Source organism: Thunnus maccoyii, chromosome 13 (assembly GCF_910596095.1).
Source record: "Thunnus maccoyii chromosome 13, fThuMac1.1, whole genome shotgun sequence".
NCBI classification, from domain to species: domain Eukaryota; kingdom Metazoa; phylum Chordata; class Actinopteri; order Scombriformes; family Scombridae; genus Thunnus; species Thunnus maccoyii.
The window spans coordinates 9,030,350-9,055,939 of record NC_056545.1 but is presented as its reverse complement, the minus strand read 5'-3'; the positions used below and the strand labels follow the sequence as shown (position 1 = coordinate 9,055,939).

Sequence of the window (25,590 nt, the reverse complement as noted above, 5' to 3'; positions counted from 1 at the left end):
GTGTGATCACGTTTTTCTACAAAATCAGCCAGCCAGGTTGTTAATCACATCAGCTAACCACCTTGAGATGCTGCACTTTCCTCTGAAGTCCAGTGAAGTGTATCTACACTGATATATAAATATATATATATATATATTTTTTTTATTTCTCCTGAACCAGAATCATTACATTTTAACCCTTAAATTTTGCTTAAAATTAACTAGGCTGGATAACTTAGCCTCTTCCCTTTTTTTAATTATTTAATTGTGTATTTTATTATCTTTTTAAAAAAAATCATTATTACTTTTCAATCACCCCAAATCCACTCATAATAATTACCTTTATTTTTGTCCCTTCTCCTTTTTATCTTCATGCTTTACTGTTATTTTGTCGACATGCTTGAGATTTATGCCCTGATCATATTTTATATTTCATTTATATATATCATACCTCCTTTTTTTTGGTCTGTAATCCTGCATGTTGATGTTTATCCATATTTATCTATCTGCCCCCTCCTCTCTTTATTTATTTAATTATTTATTTATTTATTTCATATTTCCACCCTCCCAGATCAATATTAATTATGCTTACTGATACATGTGAATATGCTTAATCAACAGTGGGTGCTTGTTTGTGTCGTGTTTGTCTGTTCATTAAAAATCAATAACAGAGATCTGTCTAAATTTAGCTTAAAGCATCAGACAATCACTTATAAAGAGAAAGCAGCCTGAAGGCATGATCAAAATGTAACGCAAATTATGTAAAACCAAACTTCAAATACACTCTGATATCTACAGTGTTCGCTCCACTCCTGCAACAATACAGTCTGCAAAGCAAGACAATGCTTTTTCTCCGGTATCATAAACAAAAATAAATATAACACTCGCACTTAATCTATTTAAAGAAACTGACAAATCCCACTCTGCAAATAGCTCCTGAATTCCCTATCAGCTGATAAGTGTGATGAATTTTTCTTTTTTAAAAATAAAATTTACAGTATCAGACTTGAGATGAGCTCAAGCCTGAAACAAACCTTCAACTTCCCAATTACACCTACAAGGAAACCAGTCCTGATGTCAGAGTTCAGCCCCGTCAACAGAGATATTAGAAGTGCTGCAGTACCTTCATTTATCTATTTGTTGTCTTGACAGTTTGCCCGCTAACTTTTTAAAAAAAAATGTTTTTAACTCCGTAGAAAAAGGCAACCGAGACACCTCTACCGTCAGCAACTTCTGAACCATTTAAAACTTACCCTTTTTAAGCAAAGTTATCCAGAAATCAGTTTTTAATCAACATTTCTTAGTTTTAAATGACTATTTTGATAAATTTCAATCAGGTTTTCGTGCCAGACACAGCACAGATTCGGCTCTTTTAAAGGCTTTTAATGATATTTGTTTTCATAGTGATTCAGGCAAGACATCAATTTAAGTGCTTTTAGATCTTAATGCAACCTTTGATACCGTCGATCACAGTATATTTTTAAATAGACTGGAAAACTGAGTTGGTTTTTCCAGAACAATCTTAAAATGGCTGAAATCATACTTGGAGGGCAGGGATTATTTTGTTGCCATTGGGAACCATGATTTAAAACGTATGTCCTTGCCCAGTGGCGTACGTCAAGGGTCAATTCTCGGCCCACTTCTGTTTAACCTGCTACCATGCTCCCACTTGGCCACATCCTTCAGAACAGTGACCTTGCTTATCATAATTATGCTGATGACACTCAAATTTACATAGCTCTCTAATCCGATGACTACAGTCCTATAGAGTCATTATGCAAATGCACTGTGTAAATAAATAACTGGATGTCTCAAAACGGAGGTAATTTGTTTGGCAGCAAAGATGAGAGGCTCAGTGTTGCCGCTCACTTAAAGGACAAAAAGGACTAAAAACAAAAGAGCAGGTTAAGATCCTTGAAGAACATTTTATCACCTTAAAAACAAAGTCAGGGACCTTATGACAAAAATAATAATAATAATAATAATGCTTTTATCTCCGGCTAAATGAATTACTGTAAGACCACGATGCTCCTGCAACTTATTCAAAATTCAGCTGCAAGAGTTCTGACCAAAACCAAAAGGATGGACCACATCAACCCAGTCTCCCTAAACTGGCTGCCAGTAAGCCACAGATTTGATTTTAAAGTCTTATTACTTATTTATAAATCTCTACGTTGAGTTGACCCTGAATATATGACTGAAACGCTTGAGCAATATAACCCTGTGAGACCTCTTAGATCACTGGGAGCAGACTCTTAGTGGCGCCCAGAGCTAAATCTAAACAAGGAGGAGCGGTTTTTAGTTATTATGCAGCACAAAGCAGGAACTGCCTGACGGTCTCAGGAAGAACCCCCGACCCTCCCAGCTTCTAAATCCAGACTGAAAACCTTATTGATCTCAAGAGACTTTAACTTGTCTTTAAAACTCAAGGTCTTATTATTTATTTATTTTTTATTATTTTACTCTTATATTTTATCTCTTAATTATTATTATTATTATTATTTTACATCTATATAGATTTTATCTATTTTTATTTTCTATTTCTTTTCCAATTTTGTTGTTTTAAAGGACCAGTGTGTAGAATTTAGTGGCATCTAGCAGAATGGACCTGGCAGAAATGGAATATAATATTCATAAGTATGTTTTAATTATTGTATAATCACCTGAAAATAAGAATCATTGTATTTACAGACACTGTATATACAGTCGCCCAGAACAGACAAACCAAACACCGGCTCTAGAGAGGAACTTTTGTGTTTTTCGTGAGTTTCGCAGCCACCAAAGGTTCTCTTACATGCTTGGAAGGGCGTCTGGAGAAGGAGAGAGGGGTGTGCAGTTGGTTGCAATCTCACCACTAGATGTCACTAAATCTTTAACACTGGTTCTTTAACTTTGTATTGTGTTTCTTTAACTTCTCTGTGCAGCACCATGAATCTACCTCTGCATATGAAACGTGCTTTATAAATAAAACTGCCTTGCTTTGCCTTAAACTTTTCATATCGATGGTTGAAGAGCAAAACCTCCTATCTGAAAAATGCACTTTTTTGAGAAAACTAAAAAAAAAAACTTGTTTTCTTGCAGAATGCTATTTGTTATGGATACCCAATATATAACACACTGTGTTTGGACTATATTACTATATTATGTGTTAACAATACTGTAATAAGGCAAGGCAAGTTTATTTGTATAGCACATTTCAACAACAAGGCAATTCAAAGTGCTTTACATAGAGCATAAAAGACATTAAAGTAAAAAGACATATAAAAACTAACTAACAATAACCCTAATTAAAAAGTGTTAAATTTGGAAATAAAAAGAAGCTAAAAAGGGAATAAGACAGATAAAACCAGAGAATAAAAGTAACAGTGCAGTGTAACCATACAAACCATACAAAGATACCGTAAACAACACCACATAATATAGTAATATAGTCCAAAAACAGTGTGTTATATATTGGGTATCCTTAACAAATAGCATTCTGCAAGAAAACAACACGTTTTTTTAAAAAAGTTTTCTCAAAAAAGTGCATGTTTCAGATAGGTTTTGCTCTTCAGCCATCAATATAGAAAGAAAACGTGGATGAAATGAGTGTAAAGTTAGTGTGAAGCCCTGATTGTTGCGTATGCTCCTCAGTCTTATACTAATGATTAAAGGGTTTAACTACTGTATGAATATAAAAGGTGTTTTAAGCAACACTCCCTGACTTTGTTATAGCGCTCTTAAGATCCCTGAACATCATCTCAGCTCACAGTGCGTGTCTTGAAACTAAAATATGAGCTTTTTCGAGTTTTTAAACATCAATATTGCAGGTAATTTGGGGTGGTACGGTGCTAAGAGGGTCCAAGGTTTGAGTCCATTTTTTGCATGGTCTTCCTCAGTCTGTGTGGGTTCTGAATGGTGTTACAGACAACTTGGATTTTACAGGTCTGAACCCTTTATTTATCAAACTATCAAAAGTATTTTGGACTTAAGGGAAGGATAAATGTTTAATGTTCCGCTGATAAATGTTTAAATGATAAACCCTTCACTTGTACAAACATAAAGGACAAGTTCACGATTTTTCAAGTGTGTGGAGCCCAAATGAACAATGAAACCTGTTTTTTTTCCAAATGAGTCAAATCAAGTAGATATCTTTCAGAGTTACAGACTTTTTAGTGCCAAAGTTCCTCTTTTTGTTACTATACTTCCACCACAGCTCAACAGGGAAACACTGAAACACAAAGAGGGAATTTGATGCTAAAAAGACTGTAAATGTGTCAGATATCCACTTGATATGACTAACTCAGACTGTTGAAGACTCATATCAGCTTCACATCAACTTTTAAATGACTGTGTGGACACACTGTGGATTTTGGCCTCCATCACTTCCATTGAAAGCACATTTGAAGAGGATCTTTTAACAGCCAGTATGAACAGGAGGAATGATTACAGTGAGGAAAACCTGTCAATGTTTATTTGGGCACCTGCTGTTTTAAGAAAGACTGTGAACCCGTCCTTTATTGTAGAAAGTCTTGGCCAGAGTAACTAGATCTGGACAGACGGGAGCCTGGTTTTCTGGTTAATCTGCCTCTGTATGACCAGTAAAAAAGCTCTTTTCTTGTGGCTGAACAAAACCAAACTGCTAATGAAGGCAGAAAAGCTGCTGTGTGTTCATGGTGTCCTGTGAAAACGCTGATAATCATGATAATAATGGAAATGGAAATGGTTGGCAGTATTGATGCTGTCAGCATGTTTCACCGTAGTATACACTGTAGTAAAAACAGATACAGACAGCCTCTCTTCATCTCCAGTGTGAACAAAACGCTGAAGTTCAGCTGCAGTTTTTGAACCATCAGCAGCACCTGAGAGTCTGATTCACCTGCAAAATGAAAGACAAAAGACTCAGCCATGATTTATCTGCCTCTCTGTCTGCGGTTAAAACTCTAGCAACACTTGTAGTATATAGAACAACTTTATTGTTAGACCAACACGTTTCAGCTTGTGGCCTTGACCTCTTTCTAATTTTTTCCCTTGTCTGTGCACCTTGGAACTAGGTGACATTGTACCAGAAACCCTTACTCTGCTTTCCACCTGCGGTTCTCGCTTCTATATAGAGGAGATGTACCTCAATAGACTTCCTGGTTAAATAAAGATCAAATAAAAATGAAGGGGTGGAGGGTTTTTATATTATCTGTCCATGGACAGACAGAATCAGTGTTTGTGCTAACAAAGATTACTGATGTAAACATGCAAATGTAAAAATGTAGATGCATTTGCTACCTATATTATTATTTTTATATTATTATTCTCAAATAAAAGGCTTGCATTCAAAAATACACTGAGCTAAAGTAACCGCTGAGGTATAAAAAGCACTCGTTCTGAAGCTCGGCCCCATTCAGAGGGCTGAATTATTGATGTGTTAATGTTTACGCAGTATTTTAATGTCTCAGGTGATCTTACACAGGATCATCTGGTAGGTGAAACTCAGGCAACACATTTCATCTTATCATCCAATGTTTTACATATAAACTGAATTTGCAAAGTAGCCTTTTACTATATTTTATTCTAATACTTTTGCACTTTTACTCAAGTATAAGTTTGATTTCATGACTTTTTCTACACTCTGGTACTGCTACTTAAGAAAAAAAGAGAATATTTCTTCCATGAGCTACAACATTAAAATGCTTTTTACAATTAATATATATGTAATTGTAACTCCTGCAGGGTTCATTCTGCCCAAGTTTTAATACTTAAAGTACATTTTGCTGATATTACTTATCTACTTTTACAAAGTATTTTTGCTAGTAATTAGAGTATTTTTGCTACTTTTACTTAAGTAAAAGATCTGAGTCCATTGGCTACAACATTAAAATGCTTCATATTAATGAATCAGTAATAATAATCCAAAATTATAATATATATATAATAATATAACTCCTGCATAGGTTCATTCTGCCTACGTTTTGATACCTAAAGTACATTTTCCTGATATTACTTATCTACTTTTACTATTTTTTACTTGTAGTGGAGTATTTTTTCTACTTTTACTAGTAAAGTAAAAGTAGAAATATCTAAATACTTCCTCCACCTCTGCAAACCACATTAATTACAGACATGGATTACAGCCTTATCTTGTGATTAATTCAAGCCTTTGTTGTCATGGTTTTCAGTCTGATAATTAATGTTAATGACTGTCACATTGAAGCTTTATATTCCTGCAGGGTCTTCTACTGTTTGGTTTGCATCATTTGAAGCTTGAATCTAGTGATATATATACCTGGAGATATATCTGGTGCATATAGATTGTGTTATTATTAGTATTTAACAGTGGTGGAAGAAGTATTCAGATCTTTTACTAAAGTAAAAGTATGAATATAGCAACGCAAAAATACTCCATTACAAGTAAAAGTCCTGCATCCTACTTGAGTAAAAGTACATAAGTATTAGATTTGACACAATGGATAATATAACAAGCTTTTATTTACATTTTTAAAGATGAGCTCCACCAAATAGTGATTTTTCCCTCTAAACTTCTCACATGCTTTCATTTCAACAAATGTTCAAATAATCCAATATTTCACCAAAAATCAAAGATTAGAGAAAAAGTCCAAAAACTGAAAACAGATTTGTGTATCAGAACTTTGTTTTTTCTTCTTTCCTCTCCCATTAATCATCTCACGACCCCTCAGATTTATCTGCTGACCCTTTGGAGGGGCCCGACCCCTAGGTTGGGAACCACTGGACTAAACTAGCTAACTGTATATAAAGTAGTGTAAACTAGCTCCACCTCCAGCAGCTACAACAGTAACATGCTGCTCTAACACTGATGCTTCACTATTAATAATCTAATGATGTCATATATAATAATATATCAGTCAGAGGGACCAAACCACTACTTTTACTACATTTTTGCTGTTAATACTTATGTACTTTTAGTTAAGTAGGATTTTTCATGCAGGACTTTTACTTGTAATGGAGTGTTGTTGTATTGGTACTTTTACTTAAATAAAGGATCTGAGTACTTCCTCCACCGCTGGTATTTAACAATGACTGCATGTGAATATGGCAGCTACAGAGGCTGCTTATTTTTAGACCTAGTGTTTGGATGCTGTCATTACAGGCAGATGTGTGTCTTCGATGTATTTTTAACCCAAAATGTGCAGACTTAAAGAGCAAAATCTGCACTCCTGAACATTCAAATAATAATAATAATATTTATATGAACATTAATAATAATGACAGATCCTGCAGCAGATGGCTGGTTGGTGATATTACAGTCAGATTTGGCCTCACTGCAGCCATAATGAATGATATATTCAGCCTTGTCTGTTTCCTCCAGGCTTTGCTTTGGGTTTTACGACCACTGGAGACCATCGCCATGCGTTTCGCTCCGCGCATGCGCATCATACACACTCATATACAGACACACATACACATACACAGCTCTGAGATCAGCTCAACTATTTTGATTTCTCAATGTAAAAAATGATAAAAGCCATTTCTCGTGCCTCTTCTGGACATTATCCGGCACATTTTTGTGAGTATACGCGCGGTGGATTTTTGAGTAATGCGTCGTAGTTGATACAAAAAAGGAAATCGCTTATTTTTTTTCATTATTAACATTAAGTTGTACTCAGTGGCAAACTTTGGCCACACCTAGATCCTGTCCCATTTCCACTAAAAAAAAGACAGGCTTTTTTTTTTTCCTCTTTCTGGTGCGTTTGTTTGTGTGACGGCGAGTCCCGGCGGTGTAACCGGAGAGGGGCCTCAGAGAGGGAATGCAGGACTGCAATGGAGCACAATGCAATACAGGTAAAGCCGATATAATTTCTAAATAAATATCGATTTCTGTCACGTACAGCCGCCGGGTTTTCTGAACCTGTTGATGTAGGGGAAATTCAACCGTGTGTCGCTGTGAATTGAAGCCTCGATTCCGCTTTTTATTTCATTTACTTTGACTATGTCGTATTGATTGTTTTCCCCCATATCAACCAAACCCCGAGCACCGAGAGTTGCTCCGACTGCAATTACAACTTTATTCAACCAGGCTCAACTTTTTTTTTTCCTCCAGAGGTGGAAAATAAACCGCTGATATTTGTATTTTTTAATGAAAACAGTCGATTGTGACGCCGAGCTGTCGCCTCGTTGTGATACACGAGCCTCAGCCGTTAAATTCCTGTTTAATATTTCTGATATTTTCGCCGTGTTAATGATTAATTTCTTTGTGTGTCGTGTCGACAGTCTTCAAGCTTTTTTCTCCTCCCGGCTACCAACCCCCACACCCACACCAACAAACACATTAGCCAAATAAAATTAAATTTTCTGGCCGTTTGCCTGCTTGGAAATATCAGGAAACTTTTAAGCTAGCAGTCCACCTTTTTCAACAGGAAAAAAAACTAGCTTAGCAGCGAGTCGTCGCATCGACATTTCTCCATTTTCATTATTTTTTTTTAACGCCGACTCGCAAAAAAAATAATTTCAGCACCGCCATGATATTAAAGATTTAAATACCCTTCGACTGAGACTATGTGGAGCAGCATTAATGTTGGTTATAATAGGAAGCATATTGATATTATTATCAACCGCCCCCCCTCCCCCCCCCGACATTTTGTCTCCGGCGTAATTGCCACAGTTTAAGGAGGAATGTTAATATTGTGTGTGATTTTTTTTTTTTTTTTTTTTAAGTCGAAAATGTGGAGTTATTGTAGTTGAAATACTTGAAATAAACGAGGATTAGTCCTTGCTTGAAAGCCAGGAAACATCCAGAGGACACACAGCTTGGACAGTGTGGGGCTTTTTTTAGTCGCAATAAAGAAGAAGAAGAAGAAAAAAAAACGAACAAAGTCATTTGTTTTGAGAGAAATCCTCCATGTGTGGCCTTGGAGATATTTAATATTCCAGTGGTGCTTGTATATTTTTGCAATATCTCTGTTTAATTATTAATTTCTTGCTGCATTGAAAGGTTTTTCCCCCTTCTTCTTCTTCTTCTTCTTCTTCTTCTTCTTCTTCCCTTGTGGTGAACTTGTGAGCTTTTTGAATAACAGGATATACCCAAGGTCAATACTGAACTGTAGGCTGTGTGTTTGGATTTTTATTTATTTATTTGTTTATTGTCCACAGCAGGAGACATTTTATTATTAATATTCGTCGGAGGTTTTGTCTCCCCCCCCCCCTCTTTTCTCTCTCTCTCTCTCCCCTTGCTTCCTTCCTTCTCTACTGAAAACTGTGTAAAAAAAAAAAAAAAAAAAAATTATATCTCACTGCATTATTCCCAGAAATATCACGAGAACTGACGTAGGCAGGGTGCAGATTAAGGGTTTCCATCTTAAACTCGTGTGTGTGTGTGTGTGTGTGTGTGTGTGTGTGTGTGTGTGTGTGTGTGTGTGTTCACATTTTAGACACAGGGCTGCCTCTCACTGCTGCTCAGATTATATTATGTGGCTTTTATTTTCCTGCCTGCTCAGCCCTGCCTCGTTTTCACCACTAGGCTGGAGCACTGCTTACCCCCCCCCCCCTCTTCCTCCTCCCTCCTCCCCCTCCTCCAAACCTCCAGGGCTAAAAAAAAAAAAAAAAAAAAGTAAAAAAGACTTGAGCTCTATGATGTTCATATAACACTCCTATAGTGGATAATAGCATGTTTATGATACACCGTACAGGCATGACGGTAGTATTTATCGTATTGTCTCACTATAATTAAACTAAATATATATATAATAATCATTCTGGGGAAGTCTGCCGAGCTAAAACGTGAATGTATCTCGCTTGTTTCCTGCTGTTATACCTTTAAATAGCTACAGCTCAAAGGTTTAATAGATTAGCAGATAAACAGAAAATAATCAATAAATCTTTTTTTTTTTTTTTTTTTTAAAGCAAAAATGCCCCCAAATCTGCTTCCACATTGTCAAGTTGTTCTTTTTTTCCTGTTTCCTGTTTCCTGTAGAAATAACTTAAGCTCAAATGATTAATGGATTAGTAGACGAACTAAAAGGTAAATCTGCAGCTACTTTGATTATTAGTTAGACATTTTTAAGCAAACATACCCCAAAATCTGTTTCCAGATTATTAAGTTGTTCATTATTTTCCTAAAAATAACCAGAGTTCAAATGATTCATGGATTAGTAGATGAAAAGAACATAAGGAATAGATCTTTTTTAAGCAAAAATGCTCCAAAATCTGTTTCCAGATTGTCAAATGTGAGCTAAATTGAGCTTCATTTTATTCTTGTTTTCTTGTTTTCCTGTTTATACTTATAAATAATTAAGGTTCAAATGATTCATAGATGAATATATTAACAGAAAACGATAAATAAATCAGTTTTTAAGCAAAATGATACACTATACAGGCTTGATGTTAGTGTTTATCGCTAAATATCTCAAAAAAATGTCCCGAAATCTGTCTCCAGATCGTCAAATGTGAGCTAAATTGATCTTCATTGCGTTCTTTTTTTTCCTTGTTTTTCCTGTTTATACCTGTAAATAACGAGGGATCAAAGGATTGATAGGTTAGTAGATGACCAAAAAAAGTAAATTTTTAATAATTTAATCATCTTTTAAGCAAAACTGCCCAAAAATGTTCGGTTCCAACTTGTTGAATGTGAGCTAAATTTATCGTACTTCATCGTATTCTTTTGTCCGTTTTTGTTTTTCACATATAAATAATTTGGAGCACAGAGGATTAATAGATTAGTAGATGAACAAAAAAAGTTAATTGGCAACAATTTTGATGATCAATTAATCATTTTTTTCAAGCAAAAATCCCCAAAAATCTGTTTCCAGCTTGTGAAATGTGATATACAGCTATAAATAACCAGAGCTCAAACAATTAACCAAGTTGTTGATCGACAGATAAAGAATCAGCAACAATTTTGATAATCTATCAGTCATTAAAGTCATTTTTTTAAGCCAAAATGACAAAAATACTTTGGTCCCAACTGCTAAATGTGAATATTTTCAGTTTTTCTTCTGTGGTTGTAACTTTAATATTTTTGGCTGCGTTAAGTTTTCTGACATTTTATAGACAAAAAGTTTAGTTGTGGAAATGATCTTTAGATTAATCGCTAATGAAACTTGATAGTTTATGGTGTCCTTTTCCCAAAGTATAACTATATCTATAATATTCCCATAACGGCTAATAATTTGTCTGGAAAGGTCAACATTTTCTTGTTCTCTGTCCCAGTAAAAGTCCAATAAACTGTTTAATATTCCTATAATACGCCATCAGTTGCTAATATTCTGACTATAGTACTTAACATTATCCTAATTACACTTAATCAAGTCCATTAAACTGTGAGAACATCATTAAATATATCTATAATATTCCTGTAGTGGCTAATACTGAGTCTGCAGGGCTCAACAGTGACTTTATTTAACTTTATTTTATACTTTTTCCTTCTTCATCAAACTCAAAGTCCAATAGAAAACGTTGTTTTATCGCTGTAATGTTAAATTTATGGCTAAAACTTCTTCCACAGTCTGTAAATACTTCCCAGTTGCTTCCCAGTGACTTTATGGGATCCATTTTTTTTTTAAGTATTACCATAATATATGTTCCTATAGTGGGTAAAACCATGTGTAGCGTTGTTCTCTCTGTCTTGTTTCTACTCGTATACTCATTAATACTCCTATAATATTCAATTAATGGCTAATACTTTGATAATAGTTCTCAATAATGACGTTATTCTCTGTCTCATGTCATCAAGTATCCATAAATACATCTAAAATTATCCCATAATATTCCTGGAGTTGCTCCCCAGTGATCTATAGAGACTCTCTCTGACAAAGGATTTACATAATATACTTTAAATATATGTATAATATTCCTTTAGTGTCTAATAAAGTGTCTGTTGAACTCAATAAGGATTTTTATCAAACTTTATTTTACTCTTTTTCTTTCTTGTTCCGACTCTTAAACCAAATAATACTCAGTTAATAGTTGTTATTTTCTCAGTAGTACTCAATGTTGTCCCAATCATACATAATTATATTCATTCTGACAGTGTATTGAGTATAATAATCCTTACAGTACTCTAATATCATGTTATTATTGTGGCTCACAGTAGTCTGAAAGACTTTGTTTCATTCTTTCTCATTATTTCTCCATCTGATAAACTTAAAAACATTCATATTATCCTCTTTTTAGGGGCTAATACTCTTATTCTTACTTCATTATCTTCCTCCTATTATATGAATTAATATAATAAGCCTTAAAAAACATGTTTAACATCTGTGATGTTCTTTAATTATATCTGTGACACTCATATAGGCGCTTATGTTGTATAATATTCTTATAAATGTATTTATAGGAGCTATTCATATCTCTGTGACTCAATATTTAATTTGCAGTGAGTTATAATGTGTCTGTGTTACAGTGTAGTTATTTTATCTCCTATATATCATATAAAATATGGATGTAATGTATCTGTAATATGCTTTTAAATGCACCTCTGGGACTTGACAGAGAATTTCTAATGATTATTTGACCCCATAGTGTTATTATAATATTCCAGTGGGAACTTTCAGTATGTTTGCAGAGCTAATAAACAACTGTATGTTACTCTGTGCTGATTTTTTTCACCGCTGTCTTCTTATAATCTTACAATATAGGGTTTATATTGTGTCTGTGATGTCCTGCAGTTCCATTTTTATATGACTTAAAAGTGTTTTATTGTCAGCGTATCATTATAATAGCCCTGCAGTGTGTCCATGGGGAGTCTGTCTTTTATTTTATCTCCCGCGGTTCTATAATTTCAGCAGGATATAGGAGTGTTTTGACATTCAACAGTGACCTTGCCTGTTTTAATTGAGCGCTCTGTCCAGCTGTATCGCCACAATGTTACTATAACACAAATATCACCTTCATATAGAGGCTTATAGAGCGTATAAGTGATGTTGTTTTTCATTTTTGGTGTCCTCCGGCGTTCCCACAAGGCCTTTAAAAGTGTGCCTGTGATACTCTACAGTGACGTAATTAAAGATTATGTCACCGCATTATGTTATACGGTGGGCTTTTTTTAAATTAGTAGTGATATTAACGTTGCTATTTGAGTCTGTGTAGCTGATGTGAGCATGCATTTAGTTTTTCTGCTGTGACATTGATTCAGTATCTTTCTAAAAATTGATCCTAGGCCTGCTGCAGCTGGTCTGCAGAGCTACAGTGAGTGGGGGAGGGGGAAGAGGAGGGAGGAAGAGGAGAGGGGGGGGGGGCTGCCTGTGGTGGTGGTGGTGGTGGTGGTGGTGGGTTATGGGGATAGGGTGGGGGTTGTGGATGATCAACACAGGAGTGAGAATTTGAGAATATTCTGCATTTTAAGGCAGCAGGCGGGGAGGTGAAGGGCGACATCACAGCAGCAGCAGCAGCTACAGGACGAACTGGAAGGACTGGTTGTTGTAGAGAAGCTGCAGTTAGTTTGGAGACGGACTGTTGAGTGGCGCAGGAAGGGGAGGAAATACAGAATCTGCATTTATTTGGTGAATCTTCATGTCACATCTTTCATGAGTTAAATGGATAGCAGCTGCAGAGACAGCCACACCCTGAGCCTATACACTAGGACTATTATTTCATGCGGATAATACGCTGGGTGAACGTGACCTCTGCATGGTTATATTTAAACTGTATTTTAATGAACTTTAATATGAAAAACTGCACTTTTTAAAACTGTTCAGCCATGCTGTGTTATAAACATTAGCAGAGAGCCGGGCAGTATCAGCAAACTATCAGGCATTTCTCAAGCACAAAACTCTCAAATGTGAAGATTTGCACCGGATTCAATCTTTTTTTTTTTGCTTTTAGACTGTTTGTCAGACAAAACAGAAACATTTGAAGAGGCTACCCTGCGGTTTGTGAACTGAAAATGGACATTTTTGGCATTTTTCTGATGTTTTTATAGATCAGACGATTACTAGATTAATGGATTACTGAAGAAAATCTGCTGATTTATTAAAAACATAAAGTTAAACATTAGTTCCTGTACTACAAACCTTTTGAAAATATAAGTTAAGTGGATTTTTTGTTATTTAACTGAAATGGAAAGTCACCCAATTTATGTAACATTCAAATAAGACCTAAATTGATTAATTTATTAGTAGATTGACAGAATATTAATCTTCTCAAGCATAAATATCAAACATTATCTGGTTCCAGCTTCTCAAACGTAAAGATTTTCTGTCGTTTATATTATAAACTGAATTTAGGCTGCGACAGCTATTTTCATAAGCAATTAACAGGCAGTTTATCGTCTTGATTAATCATTAAAACATCAGCAAAATGGACAAAATCTGATGTTTTGTTGTGTTTGACTTCAAAAAAGAGACTTTCTCTCTGCTCTCTCACGACTGATTTATTTATTTCAACTTAAAACCCAGAGCTGCAACCAACTATTGTTTTCATCATTGATTAATCTGCGCTTTATTTTCTCAAATAATTGATTGATCATTTAGTCTGCAACATATCTAAGAGCCTTTAATGACGTCGGCAACTTGTTGTTTTGTCTAACAGTCCGAAACCTAAAAGTTTACTGTCACATACGACACAAAAAAGCAGAAAATCTTCACATTTCTCACAGAGAAGCGGCATTATTGCTTGAAAAAAAAATTTACAGTAACAATCGATTAATAGTTGCTGTTTAATATTCTGTTGGTCGACTAATAGTTAAACTCTGCAGTCACCTGACTGGCATTTATCAACTCAAGGCCAAAAACATGTCGTCATTATCAAGAACTCAACAAGCACAAAGCAGAAAACAGGACAGATTACACAGTTTCAACCAAAATACCTTCATGTTAGTATTATAGGAAGACCTAGAAGATAGAAGAAAACAGCAAATTATATTTGAGAAGCTGGAATTAGAGACTTTTGGGTCTTTTTTTGCTTGTAAAATGACATAAATGATGAATCAATTATTAAACTAGGTGACTAATCTTTGCATCTCTAAACTAAATCTTTGTTTTTTGGACCAAACAAGACATTTTTACTATTTTCTGACATTTTATAGCAAAAGAATCAATCAATTTAATTGAAAATATAAATGGCAGATTGTTTAAATAATGGAAATAATCAGTATTTCCTTCAATAACCGCCTCGTTTGAGTTTTTGTCAGTGAGAAATATTTGTTCAATATTTTGGGGTCAGTTGCAGCTGTGGGTCTGCATATTGTGTTTCATGTAAAGCTCTTGTAATTCGGTCTTTTTTAGCCTCCAGCTCCAAAACAGGAGATCACAGAGGAGCAGAGGCCGCCTGATGGATTCAATATCACACAACTGAAGCATATTCATGTCTGCTGTGTTGTACATAAAACAACATATGTGCATTTCGCCTTGATTTTTTTTTTTATCATCTAAAAAAAATACAACTGCGAGGCTCGGAGGAGTAATTGGATGAACTTGAAAGTGCATCGTTTCAATATATTCTGACAGAAAGGAGGCGTGATAAATCTTTAATAAGTGATATGAAACAGGAGAAGTCTGGTGATATTCTATATTTTTCTTATTGTCAACAAATCCCATTAAAAAAACAACAATGAATTGATCTTCTAACAAGTATTATCTGCGATATATCGTATTCCTCGGTACTGTAGACCTCCATTGTTGTCCACAAACCAGAAGTATTCAGATCCTTTACTTAAGTAAAAGTACTAAAAAAGTAGTAAAAATCCTACTTAAGTTAAAGTGTTCCTAATATTTTGCCCACCTCGTGTACACCACTCGATATAACGGACTCCACCTCCCACTACGACCCCGATAATAAACATAAAGTAGAATTATCACCTTTCTGACAATGTCAACCAAAACTGAAACTGTATAAGCTTCGTAAATGTAGAATTAATGGCGGAGCTGTTGTGTCGGATTAAACAAGTGTTCCTAATAAAGTGGTCGGTGAGTGTATCTAAAAAGCTTCTTATATCATCCGTCGTGTCAAATCTTCATCTGAAACGTAACTAAAGCTTTCAAATGAATGTGGAAGTATAAAGTAGCATCACATACTCAAATAAAGTACAAGTACCTACAATACTTGAGTAAATGTACTTATTTACTTTCCACCGCTGATCAAAAACTATTAAAAACTCGTCAGTGAGTCACGTGTTCCTTCATCACCATGAACACACACACATACACACTCCGTCCTGCTGACAGAAATACACACCAGAGCTCCAAATGTGGATTCATCCGCCGTATAAAATAGTCCCCAACAAAAGAACTACTTCCTCCCTTGTTTGTTTGTTCAATTACAAACAATAACTACAACGAAAAACTGCAGTTCAGTGTTGAAACTGTTTTAGGAAAGTCAAAAAGTGTTGACAGCAAGAAAAATATAGAATAAAATGCTCATGTTGTCTTATAGTGACTCCATCATGCACCTTCCAGTCCTTTCTGGTCTTTCAGAGACTGTATTTACAACTGAAACAAATTTCAGTTTTCTATTACTTTCAGTATAAATGACGGGGGACAAAATCCACAGCAACCAAATGAGTCAAATCAAGTAGATATCTTTCAACGTTACAGTCTTTTTAGCACCAAAGTCCCTCTTTTTGTTACTATACTTCCACCTGCAGCTCAACAGGGAAACACAAAGAGTGAATCTGATGCTATAAAGAACATTGAAGCAAGTTTTACTCGTTACATTCGGGCAGCTGACTCTTGATGTAAAAAATGACAGATGTAAAAAAATAAAATAAAATTGTGAAATCGTCCTTTTTTTAAAGTAGTTTTCAATTGTGGATGTTTGCTGGTTTTCTTTGACGTTATTTATGATACTAAACTGAATATCTTGGACTGTTGGCTGGAGAAAACCAAACATTCAGAGATGTTATATTGGACTTTGGGAAATTATGATGGAAAATTTTCACTTGCTGACATTTTATAGACTAACGATTACCCAACAAATAGAGAAAGTTTTCTTCGTGAAAATAATTGTGAGTTGCAGCTCCACAACAAATCTGTACTTATTTGTACTAGTCTGTACAAAAAATGGATCGTTTGCTCTATAAATTGTCAGAAAATGGTAAAAACATCCATCATAGTTTCTTACAGGCCAAATAAAACCTTCTGCTGGATTCAAACAACAGAGAGACAAAGGAAACCAACTTATCCTCCACTGAGACGCATGAAGTACGTAATGTTTGGCAGTTTCACTTAAAAAATGACTAAAACAATTAATTGATTAAAAGAATAGTTTGCATTTTTGAAAGACTAATTCTTGACCTAAAAACTGAACTGAAACTTTTTCACAGACGTGAGCTGCAGTCAATATGTCAGCAGGTTTTTGGTGAATAAAAAAACACAATCTGCTGCAACTTAAAATCAAAAATGACAACAGTAACCTTGATTGAATGGTGGTTTTATATATTCATAATTTAACCGTTTTAAATAAAAATGCTCTCAGTTTGGGTTAAAAAACCCCACATTCTTTCATTTTTAGAATGCGAGCTTAAGTTGCCTCGGTTGGTGGATTTTGTGGTTACTTATCTGAGTAATGTTTGTAGCAGAGCACATTAACAGTCAGTCTACTGACTGAAGCTGCAGCTCAGGATCCAAAATGGCAGCTCAGCATCCTCCTGACACATACAGAGATTATCATTTATGTCACAGACCTACAGATTATAAGAAAAAGAAAGTATTTCTCGTGAAAATAAAACTGAGAGGGACTACCAGGTTCACTGAAACCTCTTAAAGCAACAAAACGGCTTTGACTACCCAAGAAAGATTGCCTCTATTTCTTGGATATGTTTAAGTCTTTTTTTTTTTTCCTCAAACTAGTCTGGGTGTCAGAGACCCGAGGCTCCTCACACTTCCTCTTACAAAACGCTGAAATCAAAGCTGCAGGTTTAATCACCCAGCAGCAGCAGCAGCAGCAGCAGCAGCAGCAGCAGCAGCAGCAGCAGTGACAGTCTTGGCTTTCAGATGTATGAAACCACTTGAGGTGCGTTCGATTTATTGCTCCTGCCATCCGTGTAAACACCCACAAACGGCCAGCGTTTGCTACTCGTGAGGTGAGACGGATCAAGTGCTCCTTGATTCACATCCAGAGTACAAACACACAGGAAGCTCCGTGTAAACCGAGCGGCAGATTAAATAACCGCACGTGAGATTTATGTCACCGTTATTGTGCCAAATGACGCATCCACCATTTTGGGGAGGAAAAGAGGAACCTGCTCTTAGAGAGAGACGGCGGTCAGGAGAGTTTTCACTTCATTAACGGTTTATTAATACACACTAAGCTGCTAAATATTTCATCTCTTAAAATACTAAAGTGCACAAGTGAAATTTCCAGCTACTTACAACTACTACTGCAACATTTTTGAATTCTTACAGTATTATCTGTATTTCACAGCTGCTACTGATGATCATTTTCATTATCAATTAATCTTCCGTTATTTTATCGATTAATCCGTTAGTCGCTTGGTCTACAGTTTGTCAGAAAACAGTTTGGGACATTTTAAATTGAGTTCTGAGCTGTCATTCAGTTTAACATCATAAACAACAAAGAAAAACAGATTGTATTCACTTTTTTCACAATTTCATTCACAAAATTTGGTATTTTTTCTTTAAAAATGAAATTGATTGTTTTATTTAACAGGGACAGTGCAAACTGATCAGCGATGGTCAATCAGACAATTCATCTAAAACTATTTTGAGTAATTTTTTTCAGAAAAAATACTCAAATTCTCTTTTTGCAGCTTCTTAAATGTGAATATTTTCTGGTTTCTTTAGTCTCTGTGACAGTAAACTGAACATCTTTGTGTTGTGGACAAAACAAGACATTTGAGGACGTCGTATTTGGTTTTTGGGGAACATTTTTCATCATTTTCTGACATTTTCTAGACCAAACAACTGAAGAAAATAATTGTTAGTTGCAGCTCTACTAAACATAAACGGTATTTGACATTCTTGTGGATGGAATAATCATTTTTGAAATGTTGATTATATCAGAGCTGCAACCTAAAGGGCATTTTCATTATCGATTTCATCTGACTTATTTTTTCATTTCGGTCCATATGAAATAATTAGAAAATGGTGAAAAACGTTCACCAGAACCCCAAAGCGACGTCTCCGAATGTCTCGTTTTATCAGACCAACAGTTCAAAACACAAAGATATTCAGTTTACAATCATACAAAACAGAGAAAATCTGCCGTCCTTGAACTGAGCAACACCTGATTCAGCCTGTTTCAACTAAAATATGAGAATGTTTTGAAACAATAAATGATTTTAAATGACTAATCAAGATGTCACCTCGATCTCCGGGAAATTGCAGCAGACATATTTCACCATTTTTTTTCTGCCGTTTTGCAGTCGACGTGATTCATTTTCTGTTCGACTAACTGAATCAGTTAACTGTTTGTGCTCCTGATTGTATTTTATTTACATCCAAACGCAACATTTAAAACGTGAAAGTTCGCTCTTGACTCTGAGAACGGTAGTTTTACCCTCAAAAAGTTCTGAAACCCAGTAATTGGACCCTGAGATAAGAACCTTTTTGTCAAAACCTTTTACAACATTTAATTACTTTCCTTTTTGCAGAATTAAATGACCTTTTTCTTCTCATCTTTTGTGATCACTGAGTTGAATAATGTTCATGTAATGAAGGTTTCCTCTGAGTTTAGCTCATTTACAGCTTTTTTTTTTTTTTTTTTTTTTAAAGGACACATTATGAAGCGACTCATTTCGCTTTTATGCCTCCCTAAATCCTCCACGGTGTCAAAACATCTGTCTCTGTATCTGTGCATAAAACAGAGGTGTAAACTGAAAATATGAAAATGGAGGTGTTGTTGTCATGTGATGAAGTTTGATGGTTTAACAGCAGATGAAGAAAAGTCGTACTGCTGTTACATCAGCTGTTAAAATACCTCTTTTCCAATTTCTCTTTGTAAAGAAGCATAATTTAGATGTAATTTAATATAATAAAACCACACAAGCGTCAGTTCTGGTAAAGAAAAAAAAAAGACTAATTTTTTGAGGGTTAGTCAGAGTTATGTAAGCAGATGAGTCACGATTTCATTTGGCTGAACTATAAAACATCTTTATGAACAAAGTTTCATGTTTGTTTAAGTTTATTTCTTGTTTTAAGTCTGCTGTTTCTCTCAGTGTTCAGTTGTTGATAACATTTTTACAAGGACTTAGGTAACTGTCTGTTCTTGTTTTGCATTTCCTTCCTCATAAAAACATCTGCAGAAATTATTTTTACAACCATGTTTGCTTGATTAAGAGTCTTGGTCTTTCTGTTGGCGTCACCTGTGTCTTAGTTTCTCGTTTGTGTCCACGAGATACAAACAAAACGGGAACTCACACTCAAACACTTTGCTCCATAGCGCCACTCAAAACCTCCACTGAGGAGGACTCCAGTGATTTTAATATTTCATAAAACTGGAAGACAAAAACAATTAATGGGGGGAAAAATATCCTTGAAATTGTGTGAATTTTGTTTGTTGTTGTTTAAGAGATGTTTGAACCTATATGGATACATGATGAGATATATCAAGCCATCTGTATGATAAATATGCCATATAATATAATATAATATAATATGCTGTGTACTAGTTTGTGTCTGTAAGTCCCTTCAGGTCTGTTTGTGTTTTGTTTTGTGACTCTTACAGTATTTATACAATAAATAATTGACAACAAACCCCAAAAATTGAAGCAACACAAGCTGAGATTTCCTGACTTTTAGTTCCTTATGTGGGTCAGACTCTTAAAAATGCTGGATCCTACATTTCCCACAATGCAACTCGATATAATCCTTCCTGCCTGGTGAACGCCCACATCTCTCAAAAGCCGCACCTCTCAGAGTGTAATGCAGGTTTTCAAGTTTTCTGTCATGAGTTTAATGAAGATAACTTAAATGACAACATCAAGGTTGTTTTGTCAGACTTGACAAAGCTCCTCCAGACATTATTATACATGTCTTCATGTGTTAAAATGTTGGATTAGCCCTTTAAGCTTTACAAAGAGTTCAGGTTGAGGGGAGAATCAACCTGAGCCCAACACATCGCCATGACAAAGCACTGCAGCAGAGCAAGAGAAGCAGAAAAATCTGTTGTTCCTGAAAGTTAACACTGTTAACTTCCTGTAGCTGCTTCAAAGTAAAAGCTTCCCACTTAAAGATGATTGATGATGGCTTTTACTTTGAAGCACTGGCAGGAAGTGTTTAGTTTGTGTCATCGAGGGCGGCTTAGCGACCGCCCCGACACACATCACTGTTGGCAGCTCGGCATGAGAATAAGAACACATCCGTTCCTCTATCAAACAGGAAAAAGACGTTCAAAATGAACCAAATAAAAGCACTGATGAGAGACGTTCTGATGTGATCCGAGAGGAAGAAGTCACATGACTTCTCTGGCATAAATGTGCACATTCTCAGCGTCCCTTCAGTATCAGACCTCAAATCACAGCACACGCCTCAGTTAAAACATTATTAAGTTTTAGCTAATTTAGAAAAATCTGCCACAGCAAACTCACAGAATAAGAAATATCGATAATTTATAGATGCTGAATGATTAACTACAGCAGATGATTTTATGACGGCTTTCTGGAAACGAGCCTCTTCATGCGGCCTCCAGAAAGTGAAAGAGCGCAATAATAATAATGTATTTATTTCTTTATAACCTTTTTGAAAATCAGCTAAACGAGGAGTGTGACCACCGTGTTGTAGTTTAATAATTACAGGAAGCTGCCTGTTTGTCACAGAGTCGCTCAGAAATTAAACAAAGATTATCTAGAAAAGAACTGAGACACCTTCACGGCGATTCAGATCATAGGGTTAATAAATGTCTTATATATCAGTGTATGAATCGAGACGTATGTGTAGTATTTAGAGACAGTATCAGGAGTTTCAGATATGCCTCTGCCATGCTAAACAGAGGAGTTAATTTTTAACATCCCCTCCTCTCTGAGTTGTTTAATATATTACAGTATCCTGCTGCGACTGCTGTTAAAACATGTGAAAACGCTGCCTTATTGCAAGATGGTGCAACTTCATCGTCAGAGGTGTTTACGCCAGAGGTGGATTCTGCAGGAATCATGGTTCGAACACACCCAAGCAAACTTATTTAGATTTTAATTTATTACTTCTTATCGTTTAGGTATTTTCCCCTTTTTTAAATGCAGGGAAATGTGAAATGATCCTGTAGCTGCCTTATTTTGCATTTTAACATTAACGTCTCTGATGTATTGATGCAAAAAAAAACCTTTTTTCCTTATTTGAAGGCTGTGATTTTAAAACAAATAGGCCAATATTTCCTTAAATTGCTCATAACATAAAAAATATATCTCAGTTTGTTGTTCAGCACTTTGGTCCAGAGGAAATATCTTTAACTGCGTTCAAGGGTGCAATTTATGATTATTTTCACAATCAATTATTCAGATTATTTTTCAGAATAATGGTTTTGTTTCACAATTTTTTTTTTCTTTTTTAATTTTTAATTATTAGTAGAAATGAGACATAAAAAACAATTATGAAAGGAGTAAAAAAGGGTTGTGCTGGTGAGGTTTAAAAACCCAAAAGGCCTTAGAAAGATATCTCACCAAAATGTCAGTAATGTCAGTAAAAATATAAGACAAATTCTCATGTTTTACAACCAGGAACCATCAAATGTTTGATATTTTTTCTTGAAATTGATTATCATAATAGTTTCTGATTCATTTTTTTTGTTTGTTTTTGTCATTTGGTCTATAAAACGTCAAAAAATGTTGAAAAATGATGATCACTGTTTCCCAAAGTCCTCAGGTGTCTTATTTTGTCCCGACCAACAGTCCACAAACCAAAGATATTCAGTCACAGAGAACTAAAGAAACCAGAAAAACGACTATAAACTGATAAATTGATTATCAAAATTCAAATAATATTCTGTCTATCGATGAAATATACTGTACATGCCGTGGATGATACTTTTTGTAGGAGTTTTTTAGGGTAGTAAACAGCATAAATTTCACACTTTCAAGGCCATCACTCAAATAAAATGACAGAAAGTAAAAATTGCACTAAAATGCTCTGTGAGTTTTTCACTATTGTGCTAAAAAAAAAATAGCATTTTAATAGTAAAATGTGCAGGTTAACAACATGCTAACCTGCTAACAGACTACTGTGCTCAGTGTCAGGTTGGACCAGATGAAATGAACAACAGCTGGGTTGGAGTTTCTTATTTCTGTTGCTGCTACAGCTTCCTCCTTTCTTCCTCTTTTCCACTGGGCTTCAGTCTAATGTTACTTTTTCAGGAACCTTTGCTGCTTTGGATCTTCCTTCTGAGATTTAACTCAACCAGTGAGATTATTTCTCTCTCCTGAAGAAGGTTATAGGAGTAAAAAAAAGTCTGTTCTGTGATCGCCCTGCAGACCTTAATAAACGCCAAACCCTGATGGTGTAAATGCCACAGGTGCCTCTTGATTCACGCAGGGACCATTAACTCCTCCTCATTGGTGCTCTTGTCTTCCTCTTGTCAGTGGTTGGGTGCTCCCTCCTGCCAGCGAGGCAGCTACGCCTTCTACAAGTCGGTGAGCAGCAGAAGTCAACCCGACGGCCCCGTCCAGGTCTGGAGGCTCGGGGAGTTTTACTTCATCCGCTGTGGACCGCAGGATCCCGTGTGCATTGCTGAGGTGAGATATCCTGATCACGTGACTGTCATTTTGTCCCTCTGTCATGTGCCATTGAGGCCCGTGACTGAGAGAACTGCAGGTTTCTACAACTAAACCCCTCATTCAGACGGGATTTATGCCTGCGGGGGAGGTGGGGTCAGTTTAACATTACCTGCTGGTGATTTTAATCCAATTGGAACGCATATCTGGGTCATTTTTCACCCCTTCACCCCCCTCCAAATAATAATTACAGCTGCAACGACTGACTCACAGCTCCTTCTGTAATTTAAATCCCATCTGGAGCGATGTCATCGTATGTTCTTCTGCTGCTGTTTATCAGCTCAGTGTTAGATTTGACTTGTGTGTGAAAATGAAGGAAGTTAAACATGTTGTTGCTAATCTGATAGATGCTAACCAACCAACTTATAGACCCTACTTACCAATATGACAACACAAACAAACAAAACCATCGGGAGAGAAAGACTCCATAAAAGCTCATCAAATGGACTGTTGTGATGTCGATTCAGTACAAGTATCAGTAATCTTCTTAAAGCCCAGTTTAAGGATGCAACTAACAATTATTCTCAGTATTTTTCAATCAATTGGTTAATCGTTTCATCTTTTTAAAATGTCAGAATTTCATAGGTGATGCCTTCAAATACCATGTTTTGTCTGACCGACAGTCCAAAAACCAAGAAAACTGAGTTTACTATCATGTACAATTAAAAAATGCATAAAATGCTCATTTTTTGCTTAAAAAAATCACTAAAACGATTATCAAAGTAGTCGCAGATTAATTTTCTGTCGATCGATGCAACTCTAGAGCAGTTTTTAACTGATAATTGTTTTAATTTCAGCAAATTGGCAACATTAAAGGACATGTCTGGTGATTTTCTATATATTTTCTTATTGTCAACAGATCTCATGTTTGGAGCCAAACCAACAATGAACTGATCTACTAACAAGTATTGTGTGTGTACCAAAGCCTGATGTAGCTTATATTTTGTCCAAAAACTATTAAAACCACATCAATGAGCCACACGGCTGCACTGGGTGACATGATCCTTCATCATGAAGAGTTTGGTCATGTTAGTTTGTTTAGAAACGGCTCCAAAGACTAATAACAGCGATCACATTTTCAGTCTCTGGAGAGTAGTTCTGTGTAAGGCAGACGCCACTGAGCATGTGCAGGACCGTATATATATCACAACCTCTTGACTTTGTACTGAAGTTCTTTTGAGAAATTAAAGTCAAGAGGCTGTTTATATGTTGCACAACAAGCTGTTTCCACAGGTCGAGCAGCACTAATCATGACAAGTCAACTGAACTTAGTGCTCCTTTAACTAAACCGGTCTGACGGTCTGTAGATCTAAATGGGTCTCGCTCCCTCCCTCTCTCCTAGCTGCTCACTCCAGCTATAGAAGACTTATAACAGTATGTTTTATTGAGTCTACGTCCCACAGCAAGGCTAAATTTAGCAAATTCAGGTCACATGCTGAAAAAGTAAGGACACGTTGTATTTAGGTTGATGGTATTGTATTGACAGTGGCTGATTAGTGATGGAAGGATGTGATGTATTTGCTCAGATGACAGCAGTGAGGAAATAAAATACAAACAGCCACCAAACACCAAAGTTTTCTTCTATCTTTAAAAAAAAAAAAAAAATCACTTTACACTCAGGCCATCAGCCCACAATATTCAGATGACTTTCTTATATGTGTTCTTATATACCTGAGGTCTTTACATGGTCTTTGGATTTCCATGTAATTTTGTACAGATATTCACGTTCTCCAGATGATAAATCCTACTGACTTCTCTTGTAGCCTCCATGAGGAGTTTTACGTGGTACAAAATGTTGAAAGTTCAGTTCCAGCTTCTTAAAGGCCAGTTTAGAGCAAAGATTCGCGACAAGACGAGCCAGTTTACACCAATGAGACTGGACTAGACGGTGTATCGTTTCCATAGCAAACACAGCTAACTGCAGACTTCTCAGGATTTTTTTGTAGTTGGATACTTTGTCGTGTCTTAAGATATGAGTAAGGATAGTGAGTTAACTTGCTACAGTTGCAGTT

The 25,590-nt window shown here is 35.8% G+C and overlaps 1 protein-coding gene across 1 annotated transcript in view; it reads left to right on the top strand.

The window, feature by feature from the left end:
* The first annotated feature begins 7,350 nt into the window (after window positions 1-7,350).
* Window positions 7,351-25,590, top strand: part of zgc:77151 (uncharacterized protein LOC337153 homolog) — a 44,027-nt gene continuing 25,787 nt past the window's right edge. Inside the window, exons 1-2 of the mRNA XM_042431073.1 lie at window positions 7,351-7,770; window positions 23,387-23,539. Coding sequence (XP_042287007.1) covers window positions 7,750-7,770; window positions 23,387-23,539 — 174 coding nt within the window. The 5' untranslated portion in view covers window positions 7,351-7,749. The remainder of the gene's footprint in view (window positions 7,771-23,386; window positions 23,540-25,590) is intronic.